Source organism: Miscanthus floridulus, chromosome 1 (assembly GCF_019320115.1).
Source record: "Miscanthus floridulus cultivar M001 chromosome 1, ASM1932011v1, whole genome shotgun sequence".
In the NCBI taxonomy this organism is placed as follows: domain Eukaryota; kingdom Viridiplantae; phylum Streptophyta; class Magnoliopsida; order Poales; family Poaceae; genus Miscanthus; species Miscanthus floridulus.
This window is the reverse complement of record NC_089580.1, coordinates 14,922,995-14,948,159: the sequence shown is the minus strand read 5'-3', so window position 1 is coordinate 14,948,159 and position 25,165 is coordinate 14,922,995. Positions and strand designations below refer to the sequence as shown.

The 25,165-nt window shown below is 45.2% G+C and overlaps 2 protein-coding genes across 2 annotated transcripts; both read left to right on the top strand.

Annotated features, from left to right (window-relative positions):
- The first annotated feature begins 15,435 nt into the window (after window positions 1–15,435).
- Window positions 15,436–16,927, top strand: LOC136452404 (uncharacterized). Its single transcript, XM_066453026.1, has 5 exons — window positions 15,436–15,634; window positions 15,679–16,011; window positions 16,103–16,534; window positions 16,652–16,750; window positions 16,839–16,927. The coding sequence occupies exons 1-5, from the start codon at window positions 15,436–15,438 to the stop codon at window positions 16,925–16,927; spliced, it is 1,152 nt and encodes a 383-aa protein (XP_066309123.1).
- A 70-nt stretch (window positions 16,928–16,997) lies between these two features.
- On the top strand, window positions 16,998–17,741 carry LOC136452398 (uncharacterized). Its single transcript, XM_066453016.1, has one exon. It carries the CDS (start codon window positions 16,998–17,000, stop codon window positions 17,739–17,741), a length of 744 nt encoding a protein of 247 aa, XP_066309113.1.
- The last annotated feature ends 7,424 nt before the right edge of the window (window positions 17,742–25,165 follow it).

The window sequence follows — 25,165 nt, the reverse complement described above, 5'->3', positions numbered from 1 at the left end:
AGTTCGTTTGACTGAGGTGGTTAAGTCTGTTGTGACCGGACGCTGGAAGGTCGTGTGATCGGACGCTGAGGGCTAGCGTCCGGTCGACTCCAGTAAGGGTCCAGACTTGGAAAAGAGTGACTGGACGCGTCTGGTCAGTGCTGACCGGACCCTGAGGGTTCAGCGTCCGGTCGAGTCCAGTAAGGTTCCAGTAAGGGTTTTATGCGACCGGACGCGTCCGGTCAGTGCTGACCGGACCCTGCCAGCGTCCGGTCGACTCGTTACTACTGGTTCGCGGGTTGAACTGACCGGAGCATCCGGTCATCACGACCGGAGCGTCCGGTCATCCCGCAGAAGCTCATAATGGTTCGTTTTTCAGGCTGGCTTATAAATAGAAGCTTCACTCGTGAGTGGAGTATCTTTTGCTCATTCCAACAGCTGAGAAACACGTTTGTGAGTGCCAAGAAGAGCAAGATCCTAGCGAGGTGTTTGTGATTTGAGAATCCAAGAGAGTAGCCTCACTAGCAAATCAAGAGTAGCAAAGTGTACATCCATCTTCTCATTAGGCTTCGCATGGTCAAGTGAGAGTTTGTGCTTGTTACTCTTGGTGATCGCCATCACCTAGATGGCTTGGTGGTGATTGGGAGTTTGGTGTTCACCCGGCGGAGCTTGTGGGTGACCCAACTCAAGTTGTGAGCGGCTTTGGGTGATTCGCCGCGACGGAGTGTCGAAGAATCAACCCATAGAGAGCACTTGATCCTTGCGCGGATCAAGGGGGAGCTACACCCTTGCGCGGGTGCTCCAACGAGGACTAGTGGGGAGTGGCGACTCTTCGATACCTCGGCAAAACATCACCGCGTTCCTTTCCCTCTCTATTTACTTTGAGCACTTACTTTGAGTATTTACTTTGAGCAATTCAATACTTGTTTTACATCCATAGAATTGCTTGCTAAGAGTAAGGTTGGATCATAGGTTGTGAGTTCGTTGTGCATTCGTTTGATAGAAACACTTTTCTAGGCACAAGGGGTTAATTGGGCTATCCGTAGGATTTGTTTATTGCAAGAGAATTTTGAATTAGCCCAATTCACCCCCCCTCTTGGGCATCTTGATCCTTTCACTACCGCACAAAAAGTCTTACAACCTAAGTTCTAATCCTACTCTAGCATGACAATTCTATGAATGTAAAGACAAGAATTAAATTGCTCAAAGTAAAGAGAGAAGGAGGAACGTGGCGATGTTTTACCGAGGTATCGGAGAGTTGCCACTCCACACTAGTTCTTGTTGGAGCACCCACGCAAGGGTGTAGCTCTCCTTGATCCGCGCAAGGATCAAGTGCTCTCTACGGGTTGATTCTTTGATACTCTGTCACGGTGAATCACCCATAACCGTTCACAATTTGAGTTGGGTCATCCACAAGCTCCGCCGGATGATCACCAAGCTCCCAATCACCACCAAGCCGTCTAGGTGATGGTGATCACCAAAAGTAACAAGCACGAACTCTTACTTGACCACGATAAGCCTAATGAGAAGGGTGGATGCACACTTTGCTACTCTTGCTTTCAGTAATGAGGTCTCACTCTTGGATTCTTAAATCACAATCAGCTCACTAGGATCTTGTTCTTCTTGATACTCTCAAGGATGTTTCTCAGCTGTTGGAATGAGCAAAAGTCACCCCTCCCACGAATGCAGGAAGTATTTATACACCCGTGTTCAAAACGAACCGTTATGTGCCTCTACGGATTGACAAGACGCTCCGGTCATGTTGACCGGACGCTCTAGTCAGTTCTCCCCGACTCTCAGTATTTAAGTTGTGACCGGACGCGTCCGGTCACGATTTTCCCTCTCTGGAACCTTACTGTAGTCAACCGGACGCTGGCACCCAGCGTCCGATCGCACCAGACGTTTTCACCTTGATCAAATGAACTGATCGGACTCTGCGCCAGCGTCTGGTCACACCAAAACCAGCATCCGATCAACATTTGACACTCCATTCACTTCTAACTCGCAATCATATGTGAATGAAGTTTGCTCCAATTGATCTAAAGGCTTTTTAGGAGCTACCTAGAGCTAGATTTGATAAGTGTGCACCACACCTAACCCACTAGACTCACCTAGATCAAGCTACCCGTCCATACCCCCCTTAATAGTACGACCAAAAGAAAAATAAAGTCCTAAACTACTCTAAGTGTCTCCTCAACACCAAACGACACTTAGAACTAGTCAATCCTTAACCTTGTCGTCCATCCTTTGAAAATCAAAATAATTTTCATCGTAGGGGCATGACAACCATGATTGCCCAATCAATCTCCATTACCATGACCTAACTTAATTGCCTCTATAAAACACACGTTAGTCATAGTAATTACATATTGTCATTACTCATCGAAACTCAACTAGGGGCCTAGATGCTTTTAATCTCTCTCTTTTTGGTGATTGATGACAATACCACCTCGAGTATGTGAAAGAGATGAGATTTTCAACATACTTGGTTCATATAAGCTTTTGACAATAAGAACAAAAACGTTAGGCAAGCTTATATGACCCAAGCCAACATAGTGTGCTCAAAAGATATGAAATAAGCGTGAGTACTAACAATAAAGCTCATTTGCATCAAAGTAAAACGCAGAAGCAAAGCAGATGAGCATAACATAAGTGATATGACATATAAATAATTTAAAGTAGAGAGCACACATGTTAAATATCACGATCACGTAGATATCACTATCACATAAATATAGTTTGATGCATAAAAGTAAGCACATGGATGCATAATAGTGTATCACACATAAAAAACAAATATAATAGATAAGCTAAACTCCCCCTAGATAAGTCGCTCCCCCTAAGTCTAACATACTCGATCCCTCTCTCCCTTTGGCGTCAAACATCAAAACCTAAGGGTCGGTCAATGGGGCTACAACGGATGAGTCGGGCGCTGAGGTACGAGGAGCGAGCTAGAACTGTGTGACATCATCATCTGATCCTGAGCTCTGAGCTATCTGACCCTCTATAGCTGGAAGCGATGCTGAAGCGGTCTAGGTTGGATCAGGGATTGGTGCGGCCTAAGACTTTGCAGGTATGACTATAGCAGGTGGCTTTGATGATGCAACTGAAGAAGAGAGCGTCTCTATAGTCTCGGTAATAGGTGCAACTGTGGAAGGACCTGGGACATGAAGATATGGCGGAGTAGGCTGCCCTATCAACTCACTGAAGGTAGCACCAAGGCTCCTAGAAACTGTAGTATCCAGCACAAGCAGTGAGGAAGTCTAAGCCAATGTGAAGTCTGTCTAAAAAGGTGTGAACTGCGGGGCTAGCACTAGCGAGGCAAACCACTTGGACACCTGCTCTGTAGGAGAAGGAAACTGTGCTGGTGGCTGTCCCTAACTCTAAAGCCCACTAGGCTATAAAGCTGAAGTCGTAGAAGTGGTGGCAGGTTGATCGATCTGGGGTGAAGGCTGTGGCGGTGGAGCCCCAATAGCTGTCACAACATGCTGCATAAATCCGAGGAGTTGCTGCTGCATGAGGAGCTGTTGCTGTTGCATGGCCTGCTGCTGCTACTGTATAGTCTGCTGCTGTCGCTGGAACTCATACTGCCTAGTCTTAAACTGTGTGAAAGTAGCAGCGGTCTCCTAGGCCTGGCGAGCCTGATCCTACCTCATCCGCTCAAGGATAGCGAGTAGAGCGGGGTCTATGTGTGGTGCAGGTGGAGCTAAACTGGAGCTACCGGCCTCATGGTCATGTCATTGTAGAGGCATCTTAGGGATAACCTGGTAGTAATCATCTAAGCTGTCACTGGGGTCGCTCTCGACCATCCCCTCCTGCCAAGCATCTAACTGCTCCTCCTCTGTAGCTGCTATGCCTCTGATGGTCTCAACCTACTGGGCTATAGTCTCTGGCACCTCTGGGCGATGGCGTGTCTGGTTGGGTGTCCTTCCTACACTGTGGCGGAGCATCTGAGTCATGTTGTATGTAGGGAACTCTGTAGTATCACCACTATACTCTGCCAGCATCTCAAGTGGCCTCACAGTAACTGCCCTATGTATCAGAAAAGTAATCCAGTGGGCATAGGGCAACTATCGGTGACCTCTAAACCCCTCTATAATAGTATCATCCATCTTAAATAGTAAGAGATCCCAAATATCAAAGATAGTCTGCTGCATCAGGGCATTTAGTAGCCATAACTGAATGCAAGTCAACCCCTCATGATATCCCATCCTCAAAAGCAGTGTCCTCCTCATGATAGCATCAAGCACTGTAGCTGTAGGAGTGAGGTCACTAGGTGTCCTACTTGACCACTCGCCGAATGGCTCTGTGAAGCAATGGTGGACCAAATCTATAGGAGGCACCATACCGCCATGAGGACATCTAGGAGGCACTGTCTATCCATAGCAAACCTCATGTAGCCAGACAGGCTGCTCCTGAAGCCTAAGAATCTCTCTGACCCTAAAGCTCATCAGCCTATAGTCTCTGCCTCTGAAAGCAAAATGTATAAATCTGTGATGTGGGTCAATCCAAAGTGTAGCATAGAACTCACGGACCCAAGATAGAACATATAAGCCTACCCGTCCGAGTAAGTCTGTTAGCCCTAGCAAGTAGGATAGGTAAGGGCGAATATGCTCTCCAGCTGCTACTACAATGGACTCAATGTTGCACACCCTCTATGATCTGAATATAGCCCTACTGTTAAGATATGCATGATAGAAATCCTCCTATAGTGGTGTGTAGAAGCCTTCTGAAGCACGCTCATTCTGCCTCGGCGGAAACCACTCCTCAAACTGAACGAACCTGAGCTACTGCACCTGCTTGGCCGTGGCGGCCCTCAAATCCAGACGAGTCACTAGAGGCAGACCCTGTGGTCTAGGAGGTGGACGAGAACCCCTCCGCTGTGTCTCTACCCTCGGTGTCACCTGGGTACGAGTACAACCAGAGCGGCATAACTGTGGCTCAGATACCAATTGAAAGGATCAAGATGCCCAAGAGAGGGGTGAATTGGGCTGATTCTAATTTTTTTGCAATAATTAAACCCTACGGTTTGCCCAACTTCACCCCTTCTGCCTAGAAAGTGTTTCTAATGTTCTACCGCACAAAAAGTCTTGCAACCTAAGTTCTAATCCTACTCTAGCATGGCAATTCTATGAATGTAAAGACAAGAATTGAATTGCTCAAAGTAAATGCTCAAAGTAAAGAGAGAAGGAGGAACACGGTGATGTTTTGCTGAGGTATCGGAGAGTCGCCACTCCCCACTAGTCCTCATTGGAGCACCCGCACAAGGGTGTAGCTCCTCCTTGATCCGTGGAAGGATCAAGTGCTCTCTACGGGTTGATTCTTTGACACTCCATCACGGTAAGTCACCCACAACCGCTCACAACTTGAGTTGGGTCATCCACAAGCTCTGTTGGATGATCACCAAGCTCCTAATCACCACCAAACTGTCTAGGTGATGGTGATCACCAAGAGTAACAAGCACAAACTCTCACTTGACCACAACAAGCCTAATGAGAAGGGTGGATGCACACTTTGCTACTCTTGCTTTCACTAATGAGGTCTCACTCTTGGATTCTCAAATCTCAATCACCTCACTAGGACCTTGCTCTTCTTGGCACTCTTAAGGGTGTTTCTCAGCTGTTGGAATGAGCAAAAGTCACCCCTCACATGAATGGAGGAAGTATTTATACACCAGTGTTCAAAATGAATCGTTATGTGCCTTTACGGGGTGATCGGACGCTCCGGTCATGTTGACCGGACGCTCTGGTCAGTTCTCCCTGACTCCTAGTGTTTAAGTTGTGATCGGACGCTGGACAGCATCCGGTCACGATTTTCCCTCTCTGGAACCTTACTAGAGTCGACTGAACGCTGGCACCCAGCGTCCGGTCGCTCACCTCTCAGCGTCCGGTCGCACCAGACATTTTCACCTAGACCAAATGAACTGACCGGACTCTACGCCAGCATCTGGTCACACCGAAACCAGCGTCCGGTCAACATTTGACCCTCCATTCACTTCCAACTCGCAATCATACGTGAATAAAGTTTGCTCCAATTGATCTAAGAGCTTTTTAGGAGCTACCTGGAGCTAGATTTGACAAGTGTGCACCACACCTAACTCACTAGACTCACCTAGGTCAAGCTACCCGTCCATACCCCCCTTAATAGTATGGCTAAAGAAAAAACAAAGTCCTAAACTACTCTAAGTGTCTCCTCAACACCAACCGACACTTAAAACTAGTTCATCCTTAACCTTGTTGTCCATCTTTTAAAAACCAAAACTATTTCCATCATAGGGGCATGGCAACCATGATTGCGTAATCAATCTTCATTACCATGACATAACTTAATTGCCTCTGCAAAATACACATTAGTCATAGTAATTACATATTGTCATTAATCACCGAAACCCAACTAGGGGCCTAGATGCTTTCACTATGTCTACCATGTACAAGGCCCACTGTCAAGCATGTATGCCCATGGCAAGACATACGGAAGTCAAGTCCGCGTCTCCTCCGTCACACCGAGCGTACCCACGGCGGGCGAGTACGCACCCACGCTGTGGCCTGTGCACGAGGGGGAGTAGCCACGCTCACCCGTAGTCCCAGCACGCTGATGCGGCGACCACCCCCGCTGGCGACCTCCATCTCTCGCTCCACCGTCCACAGCACCATCACCACCTCCCCAGTGACAAACTTCTCCTCGCTGCTATGGCTCACCTCGGCGCTGGCGGCTGCGCGCGAGTTCACGAATGAGGTGCACCCCTCTGAGGAGGAGATGGACTGGCACAACATTGACACAGCGATGCGGCACTGATTTCCCATGGCAGCAGCGACCAAGAATCCACGCCCATGCCTTGCGGCGGCGGCAGGTCGCTCGCCCACAACCGCACGTGCATCTAGGAGCTGATGATCGCGGTGGTTGCAGCTGGGGTGGCGATGCCCTCGGCCGCAACGGGTGGCCATGGTAGCGACAGCCGGGGCTCAGAGCCCGCGCCCTTTAGCCCATGAGTTTGCATGAGCCAGCGACCGAGGTGGAGAAGACCGGCACCGCCGAGATCCCACTCAACGGAGTCGCATGCAACGGCGTGGCAGGCATAGGAGGACATCGTGAAGGACTTGGAGTTCGCCGCCGCCATGGTCTATGGAGGGCACGTCTAGGCCGGTGGAGCTCCCTATTCATGCCTGTGGAGCTGGTGGCATGCTGGCACCTCTGAGCGAGGGCGCGTTCTTCATGCGCACCAACTTGTAGGCCGCTGGTCCTCGCGAGCAGGCCACGTCGAGACTGGCAAGCCACGGCCAAGCGTTTGTCCTCACATGCAGGCCGCCGCCGGCGAGTGCGGCCTCTCCGCCTCCCACAGCCAGACCTCGCCACCGAGTCAAAGAAGTCCACGAGCCATGCCGCTACAGCGTGGCCTCTAGGCGCACTAGCTAAAATCCTCGACGCATGGCTGCAGCACCACCAATAGCCCAGTAGGCCACCCAGCTCATCTACTGCCTCCACGATGGCCGCCGATGGGGAGGGGCAGGGGCCACCATCGCCATGCACAAGATGCACCTTAGTCAGGGGGACGTCGCTTGCGTGGGGCAGGCTACGCTGCCGCCAGGGCCTTCCTTCCATGCGAGGTCAGAGATGGAGAGACTGGGGGTCCGTCCTCAGTGTGGGATTCATCGCCGCCTGGGGCTCCATCCTTCGGGGGTGAGATGGCCCATGGCGGCCTACCGCCTACGGAGGTCATGACCATCTGTGGAGCTTGCGTGCGCCTCGCCCTAGAGCTGCTGGGTTTGGGGACAGGGATGTGGATGGGATTGAGGGAGGGGGACGACACCGGTGTGTGTGCTGTGGGTTGGGGAAGGAGGGTGCATATACCTTCCGTAGGCATACGTGCCTGACAGTGGGCCTTGTACGTGTCAGCTGTAGAAAATGGCATGGATGCGGGAGAGATGAAATTGTAATGGCAAATCTCTGAATAGGTGAATTATAATGGTGTTTCTCATAACTCAAAGAATTGTAATGGCCTAGATCCAAATAACCCTAAATAAAAGTAGTGTTTTATCTATATCTATATCTATATCTATTCTAAAAAAATTATATATCTATATCTGTATCCAATACTAAAAAGCAAAGCAATTCTTTAGTTTGTTTTTCTTTCTATTTTCCAAATGTCCTCGTATCTTGTTTCCTGTGTGATCTGACTCACGATCCATTCTCATACGAGTTATAACAACTCGTGCGAGTTAGAAAACTCACGTCAATAAAAGTATGAATTCAATTCCAAGACATATTGGGTTTTTTGAAACGTACGAAGACGTTTGCTAGTTATTAACATTGATGGTGCATCAAAAACCGCTTAGCCTCCCATTACGGGGTTATACGTACACCTCCTACTTAAAGCGTGTGGGGATACAATGGTTAATTGTTAGTTAGATAAAAATTAGTTGAAATTAACTCTTGTGCATCCAAACAAGAGTGATAATAGGTGTTAACCAAACCTTCAACTAGTTATTAGCCAATTAGCTATTTAACTCGAGCTAATTTAGACTATTATTTAACTCCAACTAGTAACTTCTAGTGATCCAAACATCCAAACATATTCTTAATGTTTTAGGCAAGCTATATAACACAAGGTGAGAAGAAGAAGAGAAGAAGAAAGGGAGCTCAGATACTGTCCAAGCTACTGCTGTTCCCTGGAAAGTGGGAACATGATGTCGGTGTATCTTCCGATCACTCTTGTCTAGCCTAGACGCCAACGGCGCTGTCAAGGCTCAAGGGTCGTGAGTGCCTGGTGGAAGGCAGCGGGGAAGCACGGGATCCTGAGCGGGCCCTGGTGGTCGTACACGTACTCTTGGGCAGCTTGGCCCAGGAGGGGCGCCAACATCAGGCGGCCCAGCAGCTTAGCTCGCATGAGGAAGCGCTCCACCTCGCCGTCTGACCCCTTCCCGACGTGCACCAGCACGTGGCCCTCGGGTGTTAAAAAATTGGGTAATTTTCAGATTAAAACCAGAATATAAATCATGACAATTTGAAGTACTAGATTAAGCATGAGCATATTGCATAGCATGAACATGATAACCATTGTAAGCATAGCTCGTACACCATACAAATTAAACAGTATGAATGATGACATTAGATCATAAGGAATATACCTTCTGAATGTAGATGTAGTCGCTGGTGGTAAAGATGCAAATGGAGACAAAGCTGCTGACGATGGCGCAAGGTCGAGGTCGTCGATGAGCGGTGGAGAAAGAGCTCAGAGCAGTTGATGACAGATATGCCAGGACGTAGCACCACCTAACTTGGATGTAAGATGACCCATCGTGAAGATTGGGAGCAGTCGTGCAAATAGCGCTTCCCAAAAACCTTATTCGTCTTCTCTCGGTGTAGGATTGCAAAGACGGAGGCTCTAGAGACCTGCTCACCCGATCACCGGTGCACGTAAGCGATCAGGCTGGAGAAGCTACGACGGCAGCGCAATAGCGAGAAGAGGAAAATACTAATTGACTACTTTAGGATTTTCTAACTGAAACTCTCAATTGTAGTTTTTGGTGTGTCTTTTCCTAGGAGGATCGGTATGTGTGTGTGTGTGTGTGTGTGTACCTCTACATTAACTAGCTATATGGTACTAATTGATGTTGCACCTCCGACCTTTACTCATGGATTTAAACAATAAAGCCCATTAGGAAACACAGATATTGGGCCTTTGAGATTTATTAGAATTTCTTCATATGGATTTAGGGGAAGTATCCATATAAATTCTAACAATCCCCCACCAGATTTCAACTACCCAGTATAAACATTTTCCTTCTCTCACTACTGTTTATATACTAGTGTTTCAGCAGAGACTATTAAGTTGAACATCCGCCTAGAACTTCAAGTTACACCCATTCACAACTTGAACAATGGATTACGCCTTGAGTTGCAAGTTTTGTGTGAATGAGTTTCACTCAAAGTCAAACTAGTACCTGGCTGCCAGTAGCCTTCCCCGTGGGTGGAACATATACATCGTACTCCCTGGTCTCTTCATGAGCTTACTAGAGATCACCCAAATCTCATAGACTGCGATGTTTTATAGTCGGACTCATATAGGTATGTTCTTTCAAGAATGCTCTGTAGGATAGCACCTTCGCTTGTTAAAGCCAATAGAACACATTAAGGCATTCGCCAACCTTCCTTACAGTGCCTCATCGCTCTGAGAGTATTACATCTTCACTTAGAGAGGGTTATAAATTACTCTCCTTAGTTTACCAATAGTTTGTTCTTCCTAGGTCCCTAGTCATGGGATCTCTGATAAAAAAGGTTGGGTTACTACTACTGTAAACTCACATGGGTCTCATACCCATCTCCCTTGATGCAAATTCTATCACATTCCATGATAGCCCTTTTGTAAAGGGATCTGCTAGGTTTTTGTCTGTTTGTACATAAGCCACAGCTATTACTCCAGAGTTTCTCAACTTCCTGATAGACTTTAAATGTCTTTTAATGTGTCTTGTTGACTTCACATTATCCTTGGCACTGTTCACTTTAGTAATCACGGTTTGATTATCATAGTTCATAAGAATAGCCGGTACTGGTTTCTCAACCACCGGTAAGTCCAACAAGAGCTCACGTAGCCATTCCGCCTCTGCAGAAGCTGTATCTAAAGCAGTAAGTTCTGCTTCCATGGTTGATTTTGTCAAAATAGTCTATTTGCAAAACCTCCATGACACTACATCACATGTAAGAGTAAACACATACCCACTTGTATTGTAGATCTGATCAATATCATATATCCAATTCGAATCACTATATTCCTCAAGCATAGCTGGGTGCCTAGAATAGTGAATTCCAAAACTCATTGTACCTTTAAGATAACGCAAGACCCTTTCAAGTGCATGCCAATGATCATCACCCGGGTTGGACATGTACCTACTCAACTTGCTCACAATAAAAGAAATATCTGGTCATGTTGCGCTAGCTAAATACATGAGTGAACCAATGATCTGAGAGTACCTCAATTGGTCTCTAGCAATCTTCTTGTTCTTTCTCAATGCCACACTAGGATCATAAGGTGTTAGAGAAGGTTTGCTATCCATAAAGCCGAACCATCTCAAGACCTTCTCAACATAGTGAGATTACAACAAAGTTATCCCACTCTCATCCTTAAGCAGCTTAATGTTTAGAATCACATTAGCTTCTCCTAGATCTTTCATGTCAAAACTCTTTGATAGAAAAGACTTGACCTCATTAATAGCATCTATGTTTGTTCCAAAAATTAGAATATCATCAACATATAAACATAATATAATAGATTTGCCCCCACCATGTCGATAATACACACACCTATCAGCTTCATTTATGGTAAAGCCTGCACTCGTTAAAGTCATGTCAAACTTCTCATGCCATTGTTTAGGCGCTTGTTTCAAGCCATACAAAGATTTCAATAACTTACACACCTTGCGCTCTTCACCTTTTACTACAAACCCATCAGGCTGATCCATATAAATTTTCTCATCCAACTTTCCATTTAGGAAAGCTGTCTTCACATCCATTTGATGAACGAGAAGACCATATGAGGCAGCTAGGGAAAGTAGCACTCAAATAGTGGTCATTCTAGCAACAGGTGAATAAGTATCAAAATAATCCTTGCCTTCCTTCTGGGTATAACCCTTAGCCACAAGCCGAGCCTTGTACTTGTCAATAGTACCATCAGGCTTAAGCTTCTTCTTGAACACCCACTTACAACCCATAGGTTTACAACCAAATGGCAGCTCAGATAATTCCCAAGTTCCATTAGAAAGAAGCGAGTCCATCTCACTATGAACAACTTCTTTCCAATCATCTACATCTGGAGATGCATGCGCCTCTGCAATAGAGGTAGGAGTATTATCCACAAGGTACACAATGAAATCGTCACCAAAAGATTTTGCAATCCTTCATCTCTTGTTCCTCATAGGAACTTCATTGTCATCCTTCTCATGAACTTCCTCAAGTGGTTGCTCAAATGACTCAACAGGAGACTCGATAGGTATAGTAAAATCAGGAGCTATCTCAGAGGAAAATCTAGTATTGCTACGCATATCTTTCATAGGAAATATGTTCTAAAAAATGTAGCACCACGAGATTCCATAATTGTATCGACAAGCATATCAAGAACTTCATATTTTACTACTAAAAATCTATAGGCAATGCTCTGGTGAGCATATCCTAGAAATACACAGTCCAATGTCTTTGGTCCAAGCTTGTGTTTCTTAGAAATTGGTATGTTGACTTTCGCCAAACATCCCCACGTACACAAGTATGAAAGTGATGGTTTTCTCCCAATCCAATCTTCATATGGGGTTGTTTCTCTATTTCTGTTTGGAATTCTATTCAGGACATGACTCGTAGTCAATAAAGTCTCCCCCCACCATGCCTTAAATAAATCAGCAGTATCTAACATGGCATTCACCAAGTTAGTCAACGTGCGGTTTTTCCTCTCAGCAATCCCGTTTGATTTGGGCGAATAGGGAGGCGTCCTCTCATGAATAATACCATGTTCCTCACATAATTCATCAAACAATCTAGAAAAATATTCACCACCACGATCCGACCTTAGACGCTTAATCTTTCTCTCTAGTTGATTCTCAACTTCAGCCTTATGGATTGTTAAAAAATTAAGCAATTTCTAGATTAAAACCAGAATATAAATCATGACAATTTGAAGTACTAGATTAAGCATGAGCATATTGCATAACATGAACATGATAACTGGTGTAAGCATAGCTCGTACACCATACAGATTAAACACTACGAACAAAGACGTTAGAACACAAGGAATATACCTTTTGAATGTAGATGTAGTCACTGGTGGTAAAGATGCAGATGGAGACGAAGCTAGTGACGATGGTGCGAGGTCATGGCCATCGATGAGCGGTGGAGGAAGAGCTCAGAGCAGTTGACGATGGATACACCGAGACGTAGTGTCGCCTGACTTGGATGTAAGATGACCCGTCGTGAAGATTGGGAGCAGTCGTGCGAAGAGAACTTCCCAAAAACCTTATTCACCTTCTCTCGGTGCAGGATCGCAAAGACGGAGGTTCTGGAGACCTGCTCGCCCGATCACCGGTGCACGCAAGCGATCGGGCTAGAGAAGCTACGGCGGTAGCGCAACAACGAGAAGAGGAAAATACTAATTTACTACTTTAGGATTTTCTAACTGAAACTCCCAATTGTAGTTTTTGGTGTGTCTTTTTCCAGGAGGATCAGTACATATATATAGGGAGGAAAAACCCCTACCTCCACATCAACTAGCTATATGGTACTAATTGATGTTACACCTTCCACCTTTACTCATGGATTTAAATAATAAAGCCCATTAGGAAACACAGATATTGGGCCTTTGAGATTTATTAGAATTTCTTCATATGAATTTAGGGGAATTATCCATATAAATTCTAACATCGGGCACCACCGCCGTGGCGCCCGCATGCGGAGCTTTGCCGACGCCCTACCGCTCATCCGGTGGCGACGTCGAGGAGTCCACGACCTGAGAGAGCCACCAAGCCAGCTACCTCGTCCCCACGTTTGTGGTTCCGTTTGCTTGCGCACAATGCGTGTAGCAGAGAGCTGGTGGAGTTGAGCTAGGTTGTTGCTAGCGAGTGTGTGCGAGACTGCGAGGCCGAAGAGCGTCCGACGACCACTTAGGGGGTGTTTGGATCCAGTGACTAAAGTTTAGGAGGTGTCATATGGGCGTGTCACATGGGGTGTTCAGATACTAATTAAAAAACAAATCACAGAATCCGTCAGTAATCCGCGAGATGAATTTATTAAGCCTAATTAATCCGTCATTAGCACATGTTTACTGTAGCACCATGTTGTCAAATTATGGATTAATTAGGCTTAAAAGATTCATCTCGCAAATTAGTCGCAAACTGTGCATTTAGTTTTGTAATTAGTCTATATTTAATACTCCATGCATGTGTCCAAATATCCGATGGGAGAACGACTAAAGTTTAGGAGATGTAACAAACACCCCCTTATTTTTAGTGGGCAGCGAGGAGCGGCTGGCTGGTTGGTGGATGGCATGGCATGGCAAGTGTTGACCCCGTTTCCTAGTGGATGCATGTGGTGGACCTTGGAAGTGGCAGTCAGTCGCTCGGCCGGCAAGATGACTGCAGCAGCCAGCAGGGGTGAGCGCGTGGTCAAGCACGAGCACCACCACTGGCACGGCGCTCACCTCATTTCGAGCCATCGTCGTTGGAGGTACGACGACAACAGCCGGTGGGGCTTTGGTGGCCCCGTCGCAATCACCCGCCGATCTCTAAAGGAGGGAGCCGTCAACATGTCGAGCGCTATACGGCGCACCAAGAGGACGCAGTGCGCGCAGCCGTGCACCGTGGGTTGCATTGCATTGGCCGACAACATACTACCGGTGGTCGGTCGTGGTCGTGCGCATGCATGCATCATGCATGGTCATCTTCCTTTTATGGGAGAATTATCTATTAGACATCTAGCGTGATGGTCCTTTGTTGGCGGACATCCACTTTGGAGCATTTTGCTATAGGACACTCTGGTTCATTGAAATTTGGCCACATGACACCGTGGCCCGATTATAGCCGGTTGAGAAGAGAGAAAACTTCATTTTGGACATCCGGTGCCCCTAAACCACTCTTGGGTCCGCCCCCAACCTGGTCTGGTTGGACCCATAAGAACAGGCCCCGACCCGATTGTTAGGGTTAGGTCGCGCGCTGTCCCTAATCCCACACTCCATTCCTTGCCACCCACTCGACTCCAGTGCTCGTTGTGCCGCCGTCCACCCCAGTGGCCACCACCGCTGACACCTCTAGCCTCGACCATCATCCACCACCATGTGGGGCTAAGGATCTAGAGCACCCCCATGACCCAAAGATGAAGTCCCCCAGCAGGAAGAACGCGCAGTGCCCTGGTTCTCCGCCTAGGGTTCCTCAATTGAAATGGATTCCAAAAGGGTGAGTTTTTTTTGAACCCGTACTATTTGGATTTGTATGCCTGTTGATGCATTAGAAAAGTTGTGGTTTGAAATCGTTTAGTTTGGTTCTTTTCCTTTGTTTTGATTTAGGATGGATCCGATGGCCGCGTGTAGGTTGGCAATTAGAGTACCTGCCTATGTAGAGCAAAGACTAGATGGGCTCGATGATTATCATGTAACTGCTAACTACATGCATGTGGTGGACAAGGATCTCTTCAATTGGATGGGTTTTCATGAGTTGCTTTGTCAGGAGATAGTTCATGGTTAGGATCAAGAACTACAGGTTACTTTCGTTGACAAAACCAAGGATGAGAAAGTGCGCATAGATTTTGATTCTGCTCTATTACATGCATTTGATGTGTATTGGGACTGTAGGAATACCACTGACTGTACAGGTTGTTGACATTGGTCCTCGTTTGTTACAATCTCAGTTTTCCAGTGCTAATGCCTCTATTGATAGTCAGTCTCTTATTAGCACATAGCAGAGTCAGGTCAATTGTTTGCCACTAGCTATGATTTTGCCTAATGATATTCTAGTGCCTAATCTAGTAGATGATCATAATCCTAAAGCTATTCATATTCTAGAATGTGTTAGTAACCCTGATGTTGCTGCTGATACTGAGGTTGATAATCCTAGTGTGGCTACTAATTCTGATGTGGCTGCTAATCTTGATGGAGATGGTAATCCTGAGGTTGATGCTAATCCTGAAGGTGATGATAATAATGAGGATGATACTAATGCTGATGATGACTAGGAGAGTCTGATGAAATTGAGTATGTAGGAGTAGATGGTGAGAAAGAGAAGTACAAGGATGTGCTAAATGATGATGGTGATGATGACTGTGATTACTATCCTAACACTGACCCAGAAGATGATGACCCACTAGTCATGGATGATGAGAGGGGCTATGAGGGTGTGGTGCAAGTGACTGACATAGATAACCTTAAGATAGCTATTGGTGTTACTTTTGAAGATGGTTTATGTTTTAAGAGGTGTATTAGGCAATATGTTGTGCTTAATGAAGTTGAACTTGCAGTTCCTTATAGTGAGTCACGGCGGTACAGAGCACATTATAAGGCCAAGATGTGTAGGTGGAGGATTCATGCATCTCAGTGTCAAGATAGGAAGACATGGCGGGTATGTGTTGATTTTAGAGTTTGATTTAGTGTTTGATTCAGGTCTTAATGAAGTTGTATACTCACTGTTCACATTGTTTCCTTGTTTTACTGAGGGGTGCAGATTAAGAAGTTACCACACAAGCATAGTCCAAAGGAATTATATGGCTACCAATCACTGGGTCAAGGACAAAGTTATAAACTGGCTCAGGGAGGATCCAACTCTTGGGGCTAAAGTTTTGAAGGAGAAGTTGGAGAAGAAGTACTACATCCAGTTGAGCTACTACATTGTTTGGAACGGCCAACAAATGGCCTTAGATGAGGTAATGGGTGGTTGGGAGGACAACTTTATACATGTGTTTTCTTGGAAGAGAGAGATTGAGAAGAGGAGTCCTGGCAGTGTTGTAGAGATTGAGTGGGACGTTGTGGATAAGAAGAGAAGATTCAGTAGGATGTTTGTAGCACTGAAGCCATACATTGATGGCTTCCTCCAAAGTTGTAGACCTTATCTAGGAATTGATTCCACAGTTTTGATAGCAAAGTGGAAGGGGCAGTTAGCAGCTACAGTAGGGATTGATGGCCACAACTAGATGTTCCTAGTGGCCTATGCAGTATTTGGCAGTGAGACCAACGAGAATTGGGAATGGTTCATGAAGATGTTGCACAAGGCTATTGGATCCCCACCTAGTCTTGTTATTTCAACTGGTGCAGGTATGTTTCCTTCATTGTTTGATGTAGTGTTACATTCAGTGTTTCATCCCATGCAGTCTAACATTATTTCCTTTGTTGCTAACTGTAGGTAAAGGAATAGACAAGGTTGTTACCAAAGTCTTCAGAAATGGTGTTGAGCACAGAGAATGCATGAGGCATCTTGTCAAGAATTTCTAGAAGTGATTTAGAGGAGAAGTGTTTGAAAGGAACTTGTGGCCTGCATCAAGGTGCTATAGACAGACAACCCATGATAGGCACTGGAATGAGATGCTCAAAGCATACCCAAAGGCAACAACATGGCTATTGGAAAATCACAAACAACTATGGGCAAGGTCCAAGTTTAGCACAACAAGCAAATGTGACTGTCACCAACAACATAGCTAAGACCTTCAACAATTGGATCAGGGAGCTGAAGTCCTTACCTATTGTAGAACTCATGGAAAAGATAAGGCATTTGATCATGGAGAGGTTTTGCATAAGGAGGCAGCTGGCCTCAAAGTTGTCTAGGTTCAAGATTTTGCCTCATGTCATGAAGGAACTGCACAACAAGAGCAGAAATCTGAAGTACACCATTCACAAGAGTGGCCCAATGAAGGAAGAAGTAGGAGGAGTGAACAAGGATCTAGTCCCATGGAGGTTCATTGTTGATCTGGATAAGAAAGAGTACACTTGTAGAGGTTGGCAGTTAACTGGTCTGCCTTGTGTGCATGCCATAGCTTTCATTGGCACAAGAAGAGTTGAATTGAAGGACTTTGTTGACCATTACTACTCTATAGAAATGTTCAAAGCAGCTTATGCAACTGCTGTGCCTCCTATGCCAGGCAAGGAAGAATGGAAAAAGGTAGAAATTGGCTTCAAACTCCTTCCTCCTAAATGCAATAGAGCAGCAGGAAGGCCAAGGAAGAGAAGGATGGTTACAGTTGAAGAGGGTGGGTCAACCAGCAAGAGCAAGAGAAGGTGTAAAAGGTGTGGTGGACTTGACCACCTCTAGAAAACCTACAATGAAACTATCCTAGACCCTGATGCACCACCACCTACACCACCAAAGAAGAAGAAAATGACTTACAAGCCAAAAGTGGTTGAGATTATAGAAACCAGAGATGCTCCATCTAAGAAGAGGAAACTATGCAGTAAGAAGAAGAAGACAACTCCAGCTGAGCCTACACCTCCTAATTAAACTATGCAGCAAGTGATCCATCTCTTGGCACTATTTTTTAGTTAGTTTAAAGGCATGACTAGTTTAAAACATGTTAAACGCATGTTTCATCTTGCAGGGTTCCAAACTCCCCGGTCACTAGGAGTCAGGCTACCTCAACGCTGACATCTAGGCCAAGCGCATGCACTAGGAGCAAGAGGGCCCTGATGGATGTCTAGGCACTACAAGCAACACAGGAAAAGAAGAAAGCTTTTGAATTCTATGATTTTGTGTGCTTTTGAGCCACCTGTGCCATATGAACTTGGCAGAACTTGGTATTGTAATGTATTAAACATGGTAATGTAATCTGGCATATGAACTTGGCAGAACTTGGTAATGTAGTGAACTTGGTAATGTATTCTTATGAACTTTAAGGCTTGGTAATATAGTGAATTCAAGGTTGTTGTTACTTGTTGTATGTTGCTGACCTTATTCAAGTTGGTCATGCTGAAAATTTATTAACCTGGGCAATGTCACATAACTGTATTTCTTTTATTTTATAAACATTACAAAGCTAAGTTCATGCTTGGTTATACAATAACATGCACATGGCAACAAAGCATACAACTCCTACAAACACACTGGCCACATTCATCCACCTAAGAACTCTCTGCTCTCCAGCTATTCTACTCACATCAGCCCTTAGAGCTACTACAACATTGTTCAGGTTCAACACAGAATTCTCCAAAGCCTTCAAGCCAGCCATCACTGCTGCAACATCCACGCCATCTCCTGCACTCTCTGGCTTCCACATGAAGAAACTGGCCCTGATCATGCTAAAGAACACAACATTGGGATGAACCCTAGACCCGATTTGAAAATGCCAAAATGGACCAGCAAGAAATGCAAATACCTCACCTAGTCACGATTCCTCCAAGTGTAGAACTGCTTGTCTGAGTTGTTTTGGGTTCTAGACGTCCGCTCCACAACCGTCGCCGTCCTACAAAAAGGGCACAGCGGCTTAGCCTCTCTCGCTCCACGTGAACTTGTCGAGGACGAAGCGCCCGAGCCTGTCGCCATCTTCAACCGACCTCTGCTTGCTTTTTCGTGTCGATGATGCCAGCCCGCCGCGCCGCACCCGCGCGCCAGCCCACCGCCGCCTTTATCGTGGAGACGGGGAAGGAGGGTGAGACAGTTAATGGTTGGGTAACGGACGGGTTCTTATATTGGGGGTGGACCCAAGTGTCATTTAGGGACACCGGATGTCTAAATTTAAGTTTTCTCTCTCCTTAACCGGCTGAAACTAGGCCATGGTGTCCTATAGTCTAATTTTAACGAACCAGAGTGTCCTATGACAAAATACTTCAAAGTGGGTGTCCGCCAGCATAGGACCGTCACTTTTGGATGCCTTGACAGACAATTCTCCCTTCTTTTATTGGCTCGTCCGTGCTTTTGGGCTTTTGGCATTTGCGCAGAGTCGACGGCCGGACGGACAAAGGCGGAGGGCAATATTCTAAGCTCGGGACATGGAGCCATAGAGGTGACGCCCGAGGCCCGACGAACCATATAATGCTGTCACGCGTGTTCCTACTTCAGTCAGACAAGCAAGTAAAGTAATCTCCTACAACTAAAAAGACTAAAAGTAAGACTATTTTTTGTGCTGACTTTTTTTTGGGGTCGCTCCTCCCTTCCGGCCATGCGATACTCCGCGCGATAGAAAAAGAAACTGCCATCTCTGTGATCCCCGCCTGCTTTGAAGAAAACAAAATGATCACCTAAGGCCACATGCATGGAAGAAAACAATAATCATGCATAGAAATAAACAATTGACAAAGATCAAGCAAGACTCGTCCCTTCTGGCCATACGATACCCCACGCGATAGAAAAAGAAACTGTCATCCCTACGATCCCCGCCTGCTTTGAAAGAAACAAATCGATCACTTGAGGCCACATGCATGGAAGGAAACAATAATCATGTATGGAATAAAACAATTGTCAAAGATCAAGCAAGACGACTCAATGAGGTTGGCCCTTAATTTTAGTGTTTCCAGCGTGCAGACCTGAAATTAAAAAGTGGCTGCTCCTTGAGAACATCAGTGGTGCCAAATAAAAGATGTGCAGGTTATGCATGGTAAGACTGGTGAACATTCTGCAATTTTCTAAACAAATATTCTCACCATTCGTATATAGGTCCATTCCCCTGCGTTTCTTCGTGCTCCCATTAGCATATAATATGAAAGTATTATTGTGTTCATCACGACTTTCACTTGACTACTCTTATTAGCATATACTTACTCTGTCCCAAAATATAAGTCATTATGGGATGTGTACAGGTCAAACTTTCTCAACTTTGACTAGGTTTGTAAAAAATACGTGCAACATTTATATCTCCAAATAAGTTTATTATGAAAATATATTCAATGGTCTATGTAATGATACTAATTATGTATTATAAATATTAATATTCTTTTATATATAATTGGTCGAAGTTAAAAAAAAGTTGACTTCTCGGGAAGCGAGAATGAATTCTATTTTAGGACAGAGGGGGTATATGAAAGCAGTGTTGAAAATATTTTAACAATCAAGTTCGTCTCTGTCTGATTGGTAAGCTTAGACATCATAATGGCATAAAAAATTTCGACTCTCATGGATACCCTCATGGATCAGTGCAAAGCATCCCAATCCTATAACATATACAAATAGCAACCTTAAAGTTATGATATTTTTAAATAGTGGACAATAAATATCATCTTAGACGTTCTGGCATTAGAGTATATACGTGCAGACACATAAACATAGTGGTGCAAGTGAGCAGCCATCAGGAGTCGAGAGTTATGATGTGTTTGGATCCCAGGACTAAATTTTAGTCCCCGTCACATTGAATTTTTAGATATCAATTAGGAGGACTAAACATGAGCTAATTATAAAACTAATTACATAAGTTGTGGCTAATTCACTTGCTAGCGCCGTGTACAGGATGGTATGGAGATGTGGTGGAACTTATTCGTGGATTTATTAACGCACGAAAGAAATGGATATCAGAAATCTCTTACTGCCGGTATAAAAAATTATCTTAGCCGAATCACGGAAAGATCTACACAGTAGAGTTTGTGAGCCTGCGACGCTATGCTCTCTGTGACCGTGTAAATTTCATGAACTTAGCTTTTTGGATTAAATGTCACTTTAACGTCGGTCATATACTTTTACAGTATTGTTATCTTATCGTGCGATCCGTGTGTTTTTAGTACAAAAGTTTAGCGGTCCCGTAGCAACGTACGGGTACGAACCTATTTACATATATACTTGAACCTGTGTGTACATAATTATATGGAGATGCAGTGGAACTTATTCATGAATTTATTGACGCATGAAAGAAATGGATATCGTAGAATTATTTCTGTCGATATAAAATATCATCTTAGCCGTATAAAAAAAAAAGTCTATACAGTAGAGTTTGTGAGCCTGCGACGTCGCGCTCTCCGTGACTATGTTAATTTCACGAACTTTGCTTTTTGAATTAAATGTTACTTTGACGTCGGTATTTACTTTAACAGTATTGTTATCTTATCGTGCGATCCGTATGTTTTTAGTACAAAAGATTTAGTTGTTCCATAGCAACGCATAGACACGCTACCTTGTAAAAAAAACAAACTATAGTGCGTGCATCCACCACACATCTGACATCTGTGCGCTTTCATTTATTCAGCTCGTGTGCTAACTGAGTCGGTTACACGAGGAGAGGCTCACGACGAGCAGCCGCTAGGCCTACACGTCTCAATGTCTCATCTAACCTTTTCAAAAAAAAAAAGGTATCATCTACACTGACCAAACGGATGTGCATGCCCGTCGGCTCCTCAGCCAAGAAAACTTGCTGACTGATGTTGTACCCCGGCAGGCCGGCAGCCAGATTGGGCAGCTCCTTTTGCACCCAGCGGCCCAGGCCCGGCAACTCATTCAGGCATCCAAATCCATGAAGCCAATGACGCCCATACATCGAGTAGACCTGGATCTCTGGCAAAATCGGCCCATTTCTGGCTCTTTGGAAAAGTTTTTTTTGGGACATCGCCAAAGGATATGCAGCCTGTTTGTTTGGCTGTGGCTTGTCGTAAACGATTGTAAATTTCCAGCCGGAACAATATTTTTCTCTCACACAAACCAGCCAGCAGTATTTCTTCACGAACTAGCGACGATATGAACCAGCCAACCGAACAGGCTGATGGTTTTGTCCATGACACACTGCACTCGGCGGCTCCGCCTCCCTCTGCTCTCCATTCGAGCGGATTCCATGGCCAGAGACGACGACGAGCGCAAGGAGATCTCCCAGGCCCGCGTCCAGCAGGTAGGAACGATTCCGGCCCCGGTCTGTGGGTTATTCCTCTTTGCGATTGGATTCGGGAAAGGCTAGCTCTCCGCCGCCGCTGACGCGCGCCGCCATCTCTATTTCTAGATCTATAAGGACGAGGAGCTCCGCAAGAGAGTCGTTGAGGCTGAGACGGCGGCACGTCTTGGCGGCAAGGAGCTTCAGATTCACTGCTACCAGAAGCTCTTAGGTAAGGAGAGGAACCAAGTTCCTTAGCCCCGGCTTCGACTGTTCCTCTTTGGTTTCATCGTTATCTTGATACGGCTACCGTGGCTGCTGCCACGAGCATTGTATAGTGAAACCTGCTTTTTGTTGAGTAATTCTGGCGCAGTAATGGAAAACATTACCTTAGCTTCGTGGGTTCTAGTTCATATTCGTTTTTTATGATTAGGAACTCTTTCATAGTAACAGTTGGTTCCTTTTTGTGTGATTACACTCTCTCGATTGGTGAAGTTAGTTTGTCCTCTTTAGGTATATATACAACCTGTGCCAATTTCATTCTGCTTTCTATGGCCCTTCGTTGTCAGTTGTCACCTACCGTTCCTGAGCCTACTTTTGCTGCTACTAGAAGAATAAGAATGAAAAAGCTTTGTCTCTATTTGTTTCTGCTGTGCATTGTGTAGCTTATTTTCTGTGTGCATTCTGTAGCTTAGAGTTGTCTCTTAACATCTTAAGATTACATTGTTGTAAAACAGTCACCACTCTAGAAGTTGACACCTTGTATGTTAACTACATCTCCACGTTGCAGTTTGAGATTCCAGCTGTTGTTGACTTTGCCATGTGCATTATTTTATTTACTTTTGGATCTTACAACAACCTAGACTTGTACAACAAAATAGTTTATTTGTCAAGAACTTGAATATTGGTTATTTTTCCCACCTAATTGGGCTTTACAGTTGTGTCGATCCAACTGGATTTGTGCAGCATTTTCCATGTCGTTTACAGTGTCTGTTGAAAAGATAAAGTATATGTTGGCACCCTGTATATTGAGTTGTTCACTGCATCTCCATGCATTTTGAGATTTCAACTTATTATTTTGGAATTTAAAGTCAAACCTTTCCTTGTGTGCTAAAACTAGAACTTTCTCAAGGTGATTTGGAGGACTTCAAAAGTTGTATTTCGAATTTAGTTGCTGAAAATGCTGAGCTAAAGGTAATGTGAGTTTAGTTTGCCTAGACCATTGTGGATTTCATATTTGTCCATCTCACCGATTTTTTACCTTCTCTCATAATGCCAGGAAAAAGTGAAGAAGTTTGAAAGTCAGGTGGAGATTGAGAATTAAGCCTAAGTGCTTCTCTCTAAGTTTTCTAGTTAAACTCTGAGTTTGTTCTAGCTATATCCAACTTTCTATCTTAGCATCTAGAATTGCCCTGTTCACTTGGCTGATAAGCCATGGCTAAAAGTACTGTCGGTTGATTTGTTGTGAGAGAAAAATACTATTTATTGGCTGAAAAAGTATGACTTATCAGTCAAGCGAACAAATTTCACAAATGCTCCTCCGGCCAAATTTCACTGTTCCAAGGCTAAAGACCCCAACTCCTCCCTAAAAAGATGAAACCACTGGCAGTTGTAGTCTGATGCGCTGACAATTGAAGTTCTCCCAACACGCCCTGCACCGACAGTAGTTGAGGCTAAGCTTGTCAGTTGCTGCTGCAGGTTTGACTTAATTGCAAAGCAGCATTGTATAGTCGATTAACTGTGTTTGTAACATATTTCTTCTCTCATCTCTGTGTTGGAGTGCTTGCAACATATATGTTTGGTGCTGTGCAACAGAGACGGAATGTGTCCATGTGTGTTGTTTATGTAGCTTATCACTTGCTGCTCCCTTGCCCAGCGTATTATCTTCTTGTGAGAGTGTTCGCAGCATATCTGTTGGTGTGTTAAGGCATGATTCCCATGGCTTGCGGGTAGTGGTTGCTTTAGCCTTTTGTATTGCTGTGTTGTCTGTGAATGGATGCTGAACACTGAGTTTATAAGACCATAAATTATTCATAGATATGAAAGATGCAAAGTTTTTTTTTAAGAGCGAAGCATTTCTTGCGTCCCACTTTTCGTCCTGTTCGTCTGGCTTATAAGCCGTACTTTTTTCAGCCAACGAATAGTATTTTTCTCTCACAACAAATCAGCCAACAGTATTTTTAGTCATGGCTTATCCGCCAAACGAACAGGGCTTTACTTCCCAAATTGCTGACGCGTCCCACCGTCTGACAACTGAATCAGAACTCTGTTAATCCGCTTCTTCCTGAAAGCGGAAAATAACTCGCGCAATGATTCAATTGCATTGACCGATAGGCATGCTTGGGAGATTGTATTTCAATTCCTAAAATATCTAACCGGTCATAGGAGATTGTATTCAATTCCTAAAATATCCAACCGGCCATATACCCAAATGTCGTGACTCGAGCAATGTTCACGTGCCGAGATGCCTCTAGATCTTCTTCGCCACGGCCCAACAGGTTCAGCAGCAGCCCAGACCAAGTTTCCGCAGACGCCGGACCGGAATAATACCGTGGGCAGAAGAAGATGCGGCAGGTGCTGCGAAGCCGCGGGCACGCATCGCGGGCATGTACTCGAGCGACGGCCGGCCGCTCGTCCGCACGGCGCTCGGCAGCCACTAAAGTCGATGGATGGTCCGAGCGAGCCAGCCGTCTGTCACGTCGCCCAACTAACGACGTCAAGGACAGAACTCAAGAGCATCCATGCATGTGATCCATAGGCAGGGAGGGTCCAATCTATGTACCGGTTGGTTCTGGCTGGTTTCAGCTGATTCAATAATGATCTGTGACAAAGAATAAGCTGAAACAATTTGAAACAAGCGAGACAAGTCGACCGAACAGGGTGGGTGGCGCTGGCGCTATACCAGCGCTAGCACCTCATGTGCTCCGCGCGTTGTTGTCCGCGTCGTCGTGTCGTCGAGCGT